This window comes from Typopeltis vanoorti, chromosome 23 (genome assembly GCF_054136105.1).
Source record: "Typopeltis vanoorti isolate ZY-2024b chromosome 23, IOZ_Tvanoo_1.0, whole genome shotgun sequence".
NCBI lineage: Eukaryota > Metazoa > Arthropoda > Arachnida > Uropygi > Thelyphonidae > Typopeltis > Typopeltis vanoorti.
In genome coordinates this window covers 15,394,994-15,410,364 of record NC_143571.1, presented here as the reverse complement: position 1 = coordinate 15,410,364, position 15,371 = coordinate 15,394,994, and the positions used below count along the sequence as shown (strand labels likewise).

The following is a 15,371-nucleotide window of genomic DNA, read 5'->3' as shown; positions in this document are numbered from 1 at the left end:
CGTTTATAAAAAAAAAAAAAATTATTATTATTATATTCTAAATTCAAAAATTCTGTATAAACCTTATTTTAAATATTGTAAATATTATTATTGTATGTAATTTATACTGAGACATAATAAAATGTTTAAAAAAAAAAAAAAAAAAATTATTATTATTATTATTATTATTATTATTATTATTATTATTATTATTAACAAAACACTAACTCTTCACATCCTTAAGAACAAGATTAGAAATCATTTAAAAATTATATAATGGAGATCTCAAATATAGGCGAACATATCCAGATATCCAGTCAGACAATATAAACTTCAAGGTCTTTGGCTCTTTGAGGAAATGGCCAGACAACATTTCCACCAAAATCGACTTCACTATCGTACACACAACCATAAGAAGTATGCCAAATCACTGGCTTACATTGATAACACTTCTCAACTACAACATGACAAACATAGATCCGCTTATATTGACCGAAGTTGCAATAAACAACACAGAAATTTACGCATACAACATTAATAATTACCAAACCAACAACTTATGATGACCAAACAAAAGAGGAGGTGGCATCGTGGCACTTATCAAAGAAAAATACAATGTGACAGAAAAACAAACTCATTTCGAACATGCGGAAACACTAATTTTGGAAATCACAAATAGCCACAAACATGTTCAAAATCAAATACACAATAAACATAGTATACAGATCCCCAGATAATAATCCGCTCAGCTTTCTTCATAAGTTAGAACCATAGCTAAGCAGCATCGAACCCCGTACAACACATAGGCTGATCCTAATAGGAGAGACATTAATATAAATACTCTTGACCACACTTATTCAACCATTAACACATACCTCGACATATTAAGTCAGTACAAAATAAACCCTACCATTAGCTCCACACAAGAGAAGAAATAAGAATTCAATAACAAAATCATGCATTGATCATATCAACATACGGGCTCCCACCATACATACACATCATCATCAGTAATTAACGTCAAAATTGCCGATCACTACTTTGTCTCAACTTCGTTTTATTACGTTACCTACCCCCCCCCCCTTTCCACCACCACAAAAGTCGACAAAACTCGATCATATTAAAGAGCATTGTCGATAACCACATAAAAAATACAGATTGGAATTACCTACTTAAAATAAATGATTCCTGTAACTTTATATGAGAATTTCCAACTAACGTTCACAGAAATATACAAAAAAGCAACAAAGCCTATACAAACGAGGCGACAAACAGACAACAATCCATGGATAAATGGCGACATACTACACAGTATTACTATAAAAAAAATTATGGAAAAAACTAAAAAAGTCTCCCGGTAGCACACTTGCAAACCTTATACAAAAACACAAGAAATCAACTAACAACAAAAATACTTAGGGAAAACAGACACTACTACTTCCAAAAATTCGTGGAATATAACGACAACATGAAGTAAACATGGGCTACACTCAACGAATTAGTAACTCGAAAAAAGAAAACTTCAGCACAAGATTTTATTGCAAAACTTTTCGGGCAGGACACAAACCAAAAGGAACTAGCAGACTCATTCAACCATATCTTCACAAACAATATCATACAACTCAAAAACGACAATCTGCTAACGATCAACAAAAAACTACCGACATAAAGTCAACAATAAACTATGTATTTTCCACCCGTAACAAAACAGGAACTGAAAGCACTCCTACAACTAAAACCAAAGACCACTCCAGGAATAGACAAAATAAGACTCACAGACCTTTTAACACACTTTCAACAAATAAATCCAATACTTTCGAGACTCGTGAACATAATATTCGACACAGGCATTATTCCGCAACAACTAAAAACTGCAGTAATTACGCCAATATACAAACACGGCAAAAGAAACGATACTCAGAACTACAGACCAATTGCTACCCTACCAGTCATCTCAAAACTTCTAGAAAATATAACGCACACCAGACTACAGAACTATTTACAGAAGCACAACATCATCCCACAAAAGCAATACGGCTTTCAGAAAACGAAAAGCACCATCACTTTATTAGAAGACATCGCCGACACAGTAAACAAAGCTCTCGAAAAAAACAAGTACGCTGCCTTATACAGCTTGACTTAACCAAAGCATTTGATGCACTTGAACATGACATACTACTCACCAAACTATACTCAATAGGTATAAGAGGAACACTCCATACATGGTTCAAGAACTACATCTCAAACAGAACACAAGTAACAAAAATAGTTACAGGTCACGGGATATACAAATAAAACACGGTGTTCCTCAAGACGCCATATTATCACCCACACTATTCAATACATACATTAATGATGTTCATTACATGGCCATAAGAAATCAAATATTTCAGTGCGTAGATGAGACCGCACAGACATCAACATGGCTCTCTCCAAAGCACAACAAGACCTAAATGAAATCACATTTTCCTGCCAAAACACAATTGTAATCAACGGTACCAAAACACAGCTGTTGATAATATACAACCGAAGAATCATGCGCTCCACACTACTGTCGATACACTGTCACACATACCGCTGCACTAACAACAAAAAACCTGCCAGTGTCCTGAAATCAAACCGGTAACACATGCAAAATACTTTGGTCTCTACATAGATTGCTATCTTAAATATTTAAAACATATAGAATACCTACATACCAAACTCCGGATCAACGCAGCAAAACTCTTCCAAGTAAAAGACATTATTCCATCTAACATAAAAAAAAACTCCTATATCCGGTGTTTGCGAATCCCTATTCAGATACGGAATAACAGTCTATGCAAATACATCAAACAGCCACCTAAAAAAATTAGAAATATTACACAGGAAAATCGTGTCAACAGTTATTTAGACACCTTATACGCAACAACCAATATCCGACCAGCACATGGCGATACACAGAATCCTGAGCATTAAAAATCTGAAACACTACATAACATTAATAAGGAATTACTTCAAAATCACCTATCGAAACAACACAGATACATATCGTATAACACGACCGACAACAACCCTCTACATCCCCACACCCTTGAACAACTCATACGGTTCTTTTGTCAGATCACATCAGATACCCACGCAACTCAACAGTCTACCAAGAAATTTAAAACACGTAGACAACTACAGAACATTAAAACACGAACTCTGGAAAATATACCAACAAAGCTACTATACTATTAACAATAATATATACATTACAAATCACCAACATCCAATGCCTACATACCATGCATAAACAGTAAAAACAACATAAATAGTGAAGGCTGAATCCATTCTCTTCATAAAAGCTAACCCAAGATTCGAAGTAGGTGGGATTAATTTGCCTCATTCATCTACACGTAATCCTCATAATCAAAGACTGCAAATTATGTAACAAAACAGTCAGTAAGGTGTATAATAATAACGAAGATACAGATTTTGAAAAAAAAAGAAAAATGAAAAAAAGTACATGAATTTGTATCCAAAGAAAAAATACTGAAAATAAATAATGCGTCTTAAACTGCGTACAGCATAATGTACAGAGCATCAAGTGTAATATTCATTAATTGCAAATAAGTAAATACTCTGTACGATGAAAATAGAAAAATCGTTATTCTAATACATAATGTGTAAACATTATGTATAGAATGTCTGAATTATAGAATTATCTGAGACATTATCGTATTATTATTATTATCCATTATTCAAAAATTCCGTGTAATCTTCATTGTTAATATTAGAAGAACACGTGTTGTAAATACAAATGCAAAAAAGTAATATTATCAAAATTTTAATTGAAATGCAATGTAGAAAGTGAATCACATACGCAGCACTCAGTGCTGAATTTTGTAAAAATTAAAAGCTGGAATGTCATTAAAGACGATTATTGTAATTGTGTAAAAAGAATCAGAAATCAATGTAATTTTTATAATCTTTAAATTTTGTAATTTCTCTAATTTATAATGTAATTATTATATGTATGCAAACAAAATAAAGTGTTTAAAAAATCATTATTATTTACATAAATAAAAATAAAGAAGAAATAAAATTATAACAAAACATCCTTAATCACCTGACATAGTAATGTACTTTTTTTAATGAAACGTTACTTATTTCATAATACTAAGATCTCCAGGGGAAAAAAAACGAGGTCTTTGGACAGGAGGAGTTTAATCCTCCAACTAAAGAAAATCGACTATAGAATCCACACTATTTCAAAGACAACAATAAAATGTGGGAATTTAGTTCGATGCAGTTCGCTGAAATCTAGTCGTAGTTCTGTAGAGGCGGAAGAAGAAAACATAAAATCGCAGTACAAAAGGAAGTACAGAGACTTGAACAGGAAGTACAGACACTTAAGGTAGAATGAAAGAGATAATTATGTCGCACGACATGCAGGGAATGGGACTATAGAATCCACGCTATTTCAGCGTGGCTTCTATAGTCCCATTCCCTATAGACTATTCTATAGTCTATTTATAAAAAAATATAAATTCGCAGTACAACGGAAGTACAGGTGTAAAAATACAACTACTTTAACATGTGCATCTATTAAGGCAGAAGGAATGAGATTGCACGTCATTCAGTGTATGGTGTGATATAATTTAGTGAGATTTCAAGGGCAATGCATTAATATTTATAGTGCGCACTTGGCGTTAAAGAGTAGCCAAATAACAAAGAGATTCATCGCTAGAACGGCAAGTTAATGTGTTTTATAGGAATTTTTTTATTTCTTTTTTATGAGAGTTTTGTTAAAGCAGTTAATGTTATGATAATTTTTATTGCTTTGAAAGAGTGCTTTTGCATCAGGACAGAGTTTAGATTTAGTTATAAATCTAAACTCTGTCCTGGCCAATAAGCTATATTACTGGAATCTGCAGCTGAACCATCCTTTTAAAATTAATATTATTTTAATTAATTAATTTTAAAAAAAAATATTAATTTTTTTTTTCATTTTGTTTTAAAATGATTCAGTAAGCGCTGTCGTCGCTGTGACGACAGTGATTGATTGGGAAGAAATAGGTTTTGGTCTTGTGTAAGATAAAGGGGAGGGGACGTTTATAACGGCTTCAAATGAAAAAGCAGATGATTTTTCTTCCTGTAAAACCGATCAACTGATCAGGTGATTAATCCTATTTCCATGAACTGATAAAAATCAGTTCACGGAGATAAGATCAATCACTTTTTTGTTTATCAGAACTTTCCAGACCCCTTCCCCTCGTAATATTCATCCTATAAAATTTTAATAGTAAGTTTGTTTCTAAAGCCATTCATATTATATTATATCAGATTCAGAAGGTTTTCTACGTGTTATTAAATGGCATCATCACTGTTTACTGAACGGTAACCGGTGCCCCTGCACCCATGTTCGAAGGTCTTCCTTTGTCTGACTTCCTGATAAACAATTTCCAATTATTATTTTTCCTTTCCTTTTTTAAGTAGCCCTATCTTTCCATAAATATCTAGATCCTGGCTCCTTCGATTACACTAACTGTTTAATCGGAGGAGTTTTAACTAATTTAGACAAGCTCACACTATTGTATTTCTCAGTACTCATGATTGTTTTTACGGTGTCTTCTGAGACTGATGTCTAGTTTTTGTTGTTTTATTTGTGAAATTCTACACCTCTCATATAAGACAATTTGGTTCTGTGATGTGTAATTTCACTTATAAAACGTATTTCCAGTTTCCGGATTATTAGCTTGTATCCCATCGATGATTTTAATATACTACAGCATTACAAACTCTCCTGAATGGGATACACATAAAAAATTTGCAGATTTATCTCAGTCTAATTTTCAAACTTAAACCAAAACATTTTTTTCGCTAAATTCTTGCAGTTTTAAAGAAATGTTAATAATACTGTTTTCATGATACTATTTTCAAATTTAAAAAATATATATATTGCCATGCGATGAATTTCTTTGTCCGGTGTGAGATCACCGCCCCGCTTATTGGAGGGCTGAATGGCTGATAAAGTTTCGTGTTTGGTCTCTAGATCAATAGTTCAAATGAGAGAACACACATTCAAGAAATAGCAGAAGTAATTGAAAACTGCATAAAAAAAATTAAATAAACAAAAAATATATAAAATTGATTTAAAAAATAGGGAAAAAATATTATATATCCTGTATAAAAAGTAAAAAGGTACTGTTTTTAATCCTGACTCCAGAAAGTTGTTTAACTTCGCTTAACCTTTGACCTTACATCTGTCTACAACTTCATCTATTTACAACTTCCGATTTCCAATGTGATCGTTTTAATCTTATGATGCTATTTCCTATACGAAACTTATTAATATAATGTCGACAAACATTAAAATAGTGAATTAATGATACTGGAACTAGATCCAAAAGATTACAAAAAAAAAAAAAGAAATCAGGCATGCATAGAAGATTAAACTCGAGTTGTTTTGGATTTCTACGCTTGAATTTGCAGCCTACAAGAAATTATCATTACCCATAAAATACATCTCCTATTAAGTTATGTGTAATGTCGGTTTACAACGTTCGTGGGTGGAATCCACATCAAAAGGTGTGAATATCTCAAAGCTAATTTTGCTTCAAATCACATACATAGTGTATGTGATTCGGACAACTTACCTAATCGTATAGGGTATTTTCCAGTCATAAATGCTCCACGAGAGGGACTGCAAATGTGCATAGCATAATAATTGTTTAGCAGTATTCCATCAGCTGCTAAAGCATCTATGTTTGGTGTTGGAATCTCTGGAGATCCATGGAAACTGAGGTCGTTCCATCCCTAAAAAAATGAGGCGATTAGGTATCAAAGAAAGAAATATTATACGTGAAACAGAAAAAGGCATGCAATATCAAATATATATACGATTGTGCTTATTAAAAAGTGTATCAGGATATTGAATCAGATGTTGAATAGGAAGTTAAATAACTTCGTGATGTATCTGTTCATAGTGTTATTTATAGAACTGATAAGTAAGTCCTCGTATTTATTAAGAACTGCTGTTGTTCATTTTCAGATATCTTTTTATGGTTGATTGTTTCTGTAAATTAAAGACTTCGTGTTTATCTGATGCCTAGATTCTGATGCATTTTATATCGTGTTAAAATGAAATTGAAGAATGAATATAATTAAACTGATCAAAAGACATGAAAATTAAGGAAGAGTAAACCGATTCACATATTAAGACAGTACCAGTGTGTTACTGTAATTTTATTTGAGTCAGTGTGTTGATGGTTGTGTGTGCGTAGTGTCTTGTAGTTAGACGATTAAAAGAGATTGTGGATTGTAGTGGAGTAGTGTGCTCTCCCGTGATAAGTCCTTGGACTCCTTGAAGGTGTTACGTAATAATAATAATAATAATAATAATAATAATAATAATAATAATAATAATAATAATAATAATGTTAGTCCTACCCATGAAAGGCGGTTAACCTACAATATGTTATTATTAGCACGGTAGGTTGGTAGATAACTTGGAACCCTTGCTCTTGAGACCAAACACTGAACATCTTGAGCCACTTCATCCCTTCAATAAGCAGAATAGTGGCCTCACACTAAAAGAGTAAACATGGTAAAAAAAAGAGAAAAAAGTAACCGAATAATAGCGTATGCAAATAATCTTAAAGTCGTTGGCATCTTTTTTTTCACTCGAAAGTTTTTATGTTATATATCGGATCATTTTCTTTTTTGTTTATAACTATATAAACTTTTTAATGTGTATATAGTTATAAACATTAAAAGGTTTAAAGCAGTTTAACTGCCACTTTCAGATTTATTCAGCTTCACTGAGGGAAGTGAGATAGACCATTATGTTCTCTCTATCTCTCCAGCTGAACTTGAAGCATTGGACAGCTGGATAATGCCATGAACACCTGTGCCGAGATCTTGTGGTGTGAAAGGAACTACGCAGGGTTTTTAAATTTGTCATGTGATGAAACGTGTTGCACACATTAAAGAAATTGTTCCCATTATGCGTCTGTATATTTCTCTTCTGCTCATTCAACAAATAAAAATAAATAAATACATTTAGATTACAAATAAAGGAAAATCAGAACTCATTTAGGTATAGTTGTACTTTATATCAACCATCGACTGTTTCTTAAAGTTTAAATGTGGTTTAATCAATCTTAATATTACATTTTGCGAACGCTAAATATGATGAGACAAAAAACAGAAACGAGAAACAAGAATTGAATGTAATAGAAAATCACACACACACACGTACACAAAGAGAGAGAGAGGGAGGGGGGTATTCCACGTGCATTTTTAAGATTAGTTACGTTGGTTGTTTACCTGATTTTAATAACTAAATGAATTGAGATATCCGAGAATATTTATGTTCTTACCAAATCGTCAGCCATTATGAATATTATATGCGGAGGAGTACCAGCTTTGACAAGACATATTCCCATCAAAATTGTCCAACTTCCCTCTAGCACTGTCATTTGTAATTACAGATATATAAGGAATCTGCAATAAACGCACATCTGAGTTAGTTATAGTGAAGCAAATACCTCGCTCTTAGCAACGATTATTCATACTAAACAAAAAGATATTAATGACTCATACGGGATTTACTCCCATACATTTTTGTAAAAGCTACAAGGAAAAGATGATCTGTTGCAGATATTTCAGCATAGGAGGTTATCTCCATATTTACAGAATATTTCTAGAAGAAAGGGACTGCTTTTATTTTTATATTTCTTTTTAAGAATATTTTTTTTAATTATAGATAATAATCAGCAAAATCACAAACATAATCACAATCATCTTCTGAATAGAATATTTAGAGAAACAGAATATTTGACATTGCTTTTAGTTATAGGAATACGTTTGAAGTTATTTAAAACAAACTATGCAAACGAGGGTTCACTGTTTAGTTAATAATGCTGTAGTATCTGTTGTTCAAGTTCTATCGACTTTGAACATCTAAATGTCTGTAGAGTTCAATGCATATCACATGACTTCATAATGAAAATGGAAGCTACATAGAATAGCCTTTATATCATTTGTTTCGAAATATTTTTTCGTGAAAGAATACGCTTTCACGATATAATCCAGAAACATTATTCTGGAGACCAAAAACATGAAACTTTTTCAAGCCACTTCAGGACCCAATAAGTGTGGGCTAGTGCTTTTATCCCAGTAGTTGAAATTCATCTCCCACCTAAAGACAATCTAAAACATCCAATATCTACGATGAAGTTTAAACCGGCATGATGAAACGGATATGCTAAGCAGTTAAAGCACTGGGCCAACCAGACAAGTATGAATCGACATGTAATTCCATCCCCCCGCCCAAAATAAAGTATGATATAAATGGGAATTTAAAGCTGGAATATAAAAAGGAATAAAGATGACAAGCCTCAAATTTCACTGACGATATGCTAGCATTTTGAATTATTTGTCATCATATTATGAGAAGAAAGTAAAGAAAAAATATTCATGAGGATACTGAAGCGTGTCAAGCGAATATATATTCTTATTATTATGCTAAGCTATGATGACTAGATATAATATTATCATACGCATCTGTGTTTCCTGTGGATGTGTCTCTTTTCCTGAATCCTGGTTAATATTTTCATATTGTACCTGTTCATTTGCTCATACATGAAGAAGAATAAATTAATATGGACTGAAATCTTCTTTGAGTTGGATTACACATTTGCTGCGTGGGATGCACGGGTAAAATCACAATGCGTGGAAAACTTGCATACTTGTGCATCAATAAAGGGAAAGTTAATAAGAAAAGAGGTTAGTTTGTGGCATAGCAGTTCTGGCTAATTGAAAATATCCTGAATAAAGATGAAAGAAAGAACTGTTGCGGCACACATACAATATCTGATAATAATACACTACAGTGTATAATTATTATTAATTATTTATCGCCCAATAACAATAACAACAAAACAATCGTTGTTATTGTTATCATTCAGTCTTCTTCAACCGATCTGACCTTTAGGACCGCAGAGTCCTCTGATTAGGAGTCATTGAGACTGAATACAGCCGGTTCTCCGAGTCCTCTGCTGCATCTCCTAGGGAAAAGTATTTATTCTTGTAGATCTGTGTGTTCACGGGACCAGTATGCCTGTTTTGAGGGACCAAAAATCCCACGAAAGACTGTAAACTCACAGTGTATTAGTACTGTCTGCAAGCTAAGGATTTTTTCCTATTTTTTTTTTATTCCTTTTTTACCTAGTCCGATAAAACCGGTAAATAATCGCATACATCCGTAACAACGGTGGGATTTGAATCCGCATTCTGTTGGTTGTAAGGCGGATATGTTAATCACTCGGTCAACTAGGCCCGCTAATTATTGTAACAAGTTACCACTTTTCCTATGTAGCAATTCTTAGATGCACGTCAAATACATATTTACATACGAAAAATAATCAGATATTATTGCTTACAAATAAAAGGAAAACCATTTTATTACAGTATAATTTGGTTATAATGTTTAGCAAAACGTATATGAATAAACAAGTAAATAAATAACTGTAATAAGACAAAAAACGTACATTCAGAGGAAGTCACATGTACGAAACATGCATGGCAAAGAAGAGTACAGATTAAAGATATTCAAAAAGAAAACTAAAAGAACTCATTAAAAAAAAAAAGACTTATTACGTCTAGAATAGACTTCAATAAAGTTTCTAACCTGAACCAGAATTCTAACACTTAGTCTTATGGTATACAAAACGGATGCATTCCAGGTGTGTCTGTCATCAATGAAATAGTCTGTGAAATGACTATAAACATTCCTACATGAGAACCTTTACAGCACCTTAGCATTTGAAGAGTATTTATGGCACTCGAGAAGTAAATAAGTTTTTGCTTGGACTGCAATAGTGCAGTAGATAAGAATTTATAAAATCTTCAAACTCTGATCCAATGAAAATAGAAAATCTGAAATCTTGCTGATATCATTTTGCGACTGTACGATATTTCTCTGATGAGAGTACAGATTTTATTCTTCAGAAGATTTATTATTATTAAAGTCCTAAAATAAAGACTCCAATCGTAATTTTTTTTCATTGCTGGATTAGTATGTTTAGAGTTATTCCAAATGCAGTTGGGACGTCGGTTTGCGACATCTGATCATGTTCTCCTACTAGTTATCTATTGTATTAAAAAACCCTCGATTTGCGAAGAGAATCAATCATTTATTCTTAGGAAATATCAACTTTGTCTCGCGATACATTATCGAATGAAAACACCTGACTTCTTCAATGGAAATAGTGGTTATTTTTTCAATTTAGTTTTCTAGTTCATTCGGTTGAATGATAGAAGTATTATAATGCTGATACGTGTTATTGCTACCAATATTTCAACCTAGAAAAGATAAATATGAAAATAAGGAAAATTCTCGGGTTTAACTATACTTTATGCACCGATAATTAATTATAAATTTTTGAAATACCACTCACGAAAGCTATAAACAGCAAGCAAGTTACAATGAGGGGAAGATATTTCGAAGGCCAGCCACTTCAGTTCTCCAAAAAACATCGTGGTAATATTATACTTGACGATGAATGTAGTCTACCCTTTAATTATATATAATTTTTCACGATGATATTAATCAAATATTAATTTTTATCACATCGTTTCACTAGGTCCGTGATTAGGGCATTCTTTACTTCTCAGAGACAGACAACGACAGATAACTGAGTGTATCATAAATATATAAAACAATTAAACGAGAACATGTGGCAGATAACATTTATAAACAAAATGAACTACGTACGTTGAAGCACTTAAAATTTTATCACCAACTATTCAACACCAGACGATTACGCAAATACACGCATGCGCACTGGCTCCTTACAGAAAGAGATTACGAATAACGAATAGATATGTCAAGAAATGCATCTCGACTGAGCGATTTTTATTTTAGGTAAGATTCTTTAAGCTATTCTATTTCGAAAATGTTTTCTGGTTCCAGGATTCTTCAGTGTTGAAACAACTGCGCAATAAAACAATCACACTTTACTTTTAGCGAAAATGAAGATCAGTATGATTTATGTGCACTGACGAAATATGCAAATAGTGTCGCTGGCAAATTATCACACCACAAACGCATTAACCAATCAAGATTACTTCATTGTCATCACATTTCATATTGTCTAGTTATCCAACTCAAACGAAGTTCTTTGAAATATAAATACATCATCCAAAGAGATTGTGTGGTTGTAATAATCTTATTCGCTGAAAGAAATGAATAAACGTTAACAAATGAAACGTAACTTTCTTGACATTTGAAAACTTAATAATTGTTATCTTGACAATATTAAGAATATTTTATAACTCTCAACAGAAGTTTTTTTTTTATTAGCCTTTAATTCTTCTATCTTTTTTCACCATTTTTTACCATTTTTGCTGTTGAAATAGCTGTCGTGCACTGTGTACATATTGTAATTTATCGTAAATCTTCCTCACTCAAAGGTTGTATACTTTTATAAGGAAATACGAAGCTGTTCAAAAGAATAAAGTATAGAAATTCATAATAGATTTTATAATGCGATTAAGTCGTTATGGTTACGTAAGCCAATATGGACAGATCGAGGCCTTAATCCGTGACACTTAAAGGTCCTTATTATTATTATTATTATTATTATTATTATTATGCATATCTATTCTTCTTTTAATCATTATGATACGAAATTTATCTTCTATTAAATTACTAATTCTGTTAAAATATAAGAAATTTAAAGAAAATAATCAAATATGATCGCAAAATGGAATATGGCCTTAATATTTTGGTCATCATCCTATGTTTGAAATAAATCATGATTAATTATGTTTAAAAAAATAATACTATAACAGTCATATTATGTTTATTGTAGTATTAATAAAAATCATTCAATCTCTTAATTAGCAAAATTACATAAAAAATGAATTATTTTAATTTAATTTTTTACTAGCAAATTTGCGGTTATTTCCTGCACTCGCTGTCTTGTTTAGATAGCGTTGCTATATACAGTTAAGTCTCTTTAATTCAGCAAGAACAAAACTAAAGCGTATTACTTAAATTTTATGAAGTATTAAAAATAAATAAATCAGTGTATACTTCGTCAAATGTTCTAGCCGCAAAACTCTTATTATTGTACAAGAACTCGCTTTCTTCATCATTATTGAAGTAACTGAGCTGTTCAAAGGTATTTTTCGGACGGACATGGGAGATATTTTTACGCTGGAGAACAAAGATTAGGTCCAACCTTGGAAAATGAGCAAGGGCATTGTTAATAAGAGAGTGAAAAATATGTATAAGTGGAGAGTTGTGAGTGTTGTGTGGGTGGATTCTGAATGAATTTAAATCTACTCTGGCAACATATCATAGATATGTTGCAACATATAGATTATTACACCGAAATTGTCAACTGACATAAAGAAGGTCAGCTATTAAATCTGCAATTTTACAGTATTATAATGAGAGCAATGCATTGAATCCTATTACAGTAACATATTTGAAATATATTTACGTTAATTGTTTGTACTATGTTTCATGAATTTATTTCCATAAAAAAATCATCATTTTTAATTATTTCCAGCTTTCTTGTCGCAGATGAAGTTGGCAATGAGACATGTAGTATGGCTGTTCGTTATTCCATGGGGTGCGATTATAGCAGCTGATCCTCCTCCGAATATAATTTTCATATACGCTGACGACTTGGCAAGTATCTTGATCAAGATATTCCCTTCCATTTACACTCTTCTTTCCTCATAAGTCTCTGCTATATAAACTGCATTGAAATTTATTATTTATTCTGGCATTGTTTTTCGTAGAAAAATAAATTATACTTGATAAGAAATTTTTATCCTTATTTACATAAGCGTAAAAAAAATGGTATGCAAGTGAAATAGCTTTACAACTATTGCAACGAAGAGGCAACTGACCTCACAGCAAGTTGTCCTTGATATCCCATAATGGAAAACACGCTCTCTTTTCGCAGGTCTGTGTTGCCATTCATTACATACGCTGAAGTAAGTTAGCGCATAGCTCCATAGATCCTTAACGCACAGCATGAAACACATCATAGGAGGAAATGTATTTCTCATTGTGGAATACAATACTACGGTAACTAGGTGGGAGGTCGATTGCTTCTATACTGCAAGAAGCATAAGTTATAAAGATTGTAAAGTTTTATTCAGGATGAAAAACATAATTTCTTATGACGTATCATTTATTATGTCATATCAAATGTAAAAAAATGAAGAAATTATGAAAGAATTAAACAAGTTTTAAATTACAGCCCATTAGTAAAAACGAAAACCATGCCGTCCTCTAAAGAGATTCAACGATGACTTCTAAGGCCGGAACAGACCACTCGAACTCCTTGAAAAGCTTGATGATAATGATAATATACCCTATTAAATGCAGTGTGAAAAAAGAAGAGGCAAGCATATCTGCAATAGTTTTATCTTTTAACTGAATGTTTTTATTCCGTTTGAAATTTTAAGCATAATTTTATATGCCATCTTTGTTCCAGTTTGTTGAGTTTTTTTGAAATTGCGTGTGTTCTTCTGGCCGAAAGGCCTGTTTTTTTCTGGATGAAGAACTGGAGATACCAGTTGGGAAAACACGTGACTTCAGTATAGACCGTGTTAATTTATGCATATTTGCATAATGCTTATAAAGGTTCAAGGTTTGCGAGTTCTGGACGAGAATCAAACCTAGGTTTTTACAAAAAAAAAAAGGAGAAGAGGGGAAGAGCCAGCTTTTTTGTTTCATTAAGACTATCTCTGCTAAAATTCCAGAAAAATTTCTGCTTTCTCTTTCAATAAGTGATTGTATTGGTTGAAATACATAGATTAGGTTTTTTTCAGGATGAAGAACCTAATATTACGGGACAAATATTTTTTGGGATGCAGTTCTGCTAAACAGTTTCCATGGAAATATCTTCTTCTTCTTCTTGTGCTTTATCCATCTATTTGGAGCCTTTTACATGATGCGACTTGACGCGCGACGAGATCCCGACCGACTTGTCGCAGAGCCTGACATTGGGTGGGGGAGGTATTTCTTGTCTGTAGAAATGTGTGCACAGGGCTGGTTTCACTGTTTTGAGGGACGAAAAACCCGAGTTTCCAGCAGAAAAAACCCCACCACCGTATGAGACCGGCTAACTCACCTTTAGTCTAAAGAGATCAAATAAAACGTAATGGACGGGAATCGAACCCATTTCTTTCCGACCAAAGGACTTCGTCTATACCGACTGAGCTATGGAGGCTCTTCCATCGAAATATCTATAGTAGTGATGTAATGTGGAAGTTGACTTTCTTGAAGACAGTGGCCTCAGAGAGATGAGAAAGAGAGATTGAGAGAGAGAGAGAGAGAGGTTTCGGTTAGCCTAAACAGCAAGAATTTTTAGAGTGATGTTATCTGTATCACGAAA

The 15,371-nt window shown here is 32.7% G+C and overlaps 2 protein-coding genes across 4 annotated transcripts in view; one reads left to right on the top strand and one right to left on the bottom strand.

Annotated features, from left to right (window-relative positions):
• The window catches only part of LOC150093647 (arylsulfatase B-like), a 42,272-nt gene extending 30,690 nt beyond the window's left edge, over positions 1 to 11,582 (bottom strand). Inside the window, exons 1-3 of one of the 2 annotated variants that reach the window (XM_090412914.1) lie at positions 11,409 to 11,582; positions 8,328 to 8,451; positions 6,603 to 6,762 (exon numbers count right to left, since the gene is read on the bottom strand). In XM_090412914.1, the coding sequence (XP_090269040.1) occupies positions 6,603 to 6,762; positions 8,328 to 8,426 (259 nt within the window). In that variant the 5' untranslated portion in view covers positions 8,427 to 8,451; positions 11,409 to 11,582. Of the gene's footprint in view, positions 1 to 6,602; positions 6,763 to 8,327; positions 8,452 to 10,639; positions 10,767 to 11,408 lie in introns of those variants that run through there. The other variant, XM_090412913.1, reaches the window with a different exon arrangement.
• The window catches only part of LOC150093646 (arylsulfatase B-like), a 34,417-nt gene continuing 23,605 nt past the window's right edge, over positions 4,560 to 15,371 (top strand). The window contains exons 1-2 of one of the 2 annotated variants that reach the window (XM_090412915.1): positions 4,560 to 4,697; positions 13,530 to 13,651. In XM_090412915.1, coding sequence (XP_090269041.1) covers positions 13,544 to 13,651 — 108 coding nt within the window. In that variant the 5' untranslated portion in view covers positions 4,560 to 4,697; positions 13,530 to 13,543. Of the gene's footprint in view, positions 4,698 to 11,829; positions 11,876 to 13,529; positions 13,652 to 15,371 lie in introns of those variants that run through there. The other variant, XM_090412916.1, reaches the window with a different exon arrangement.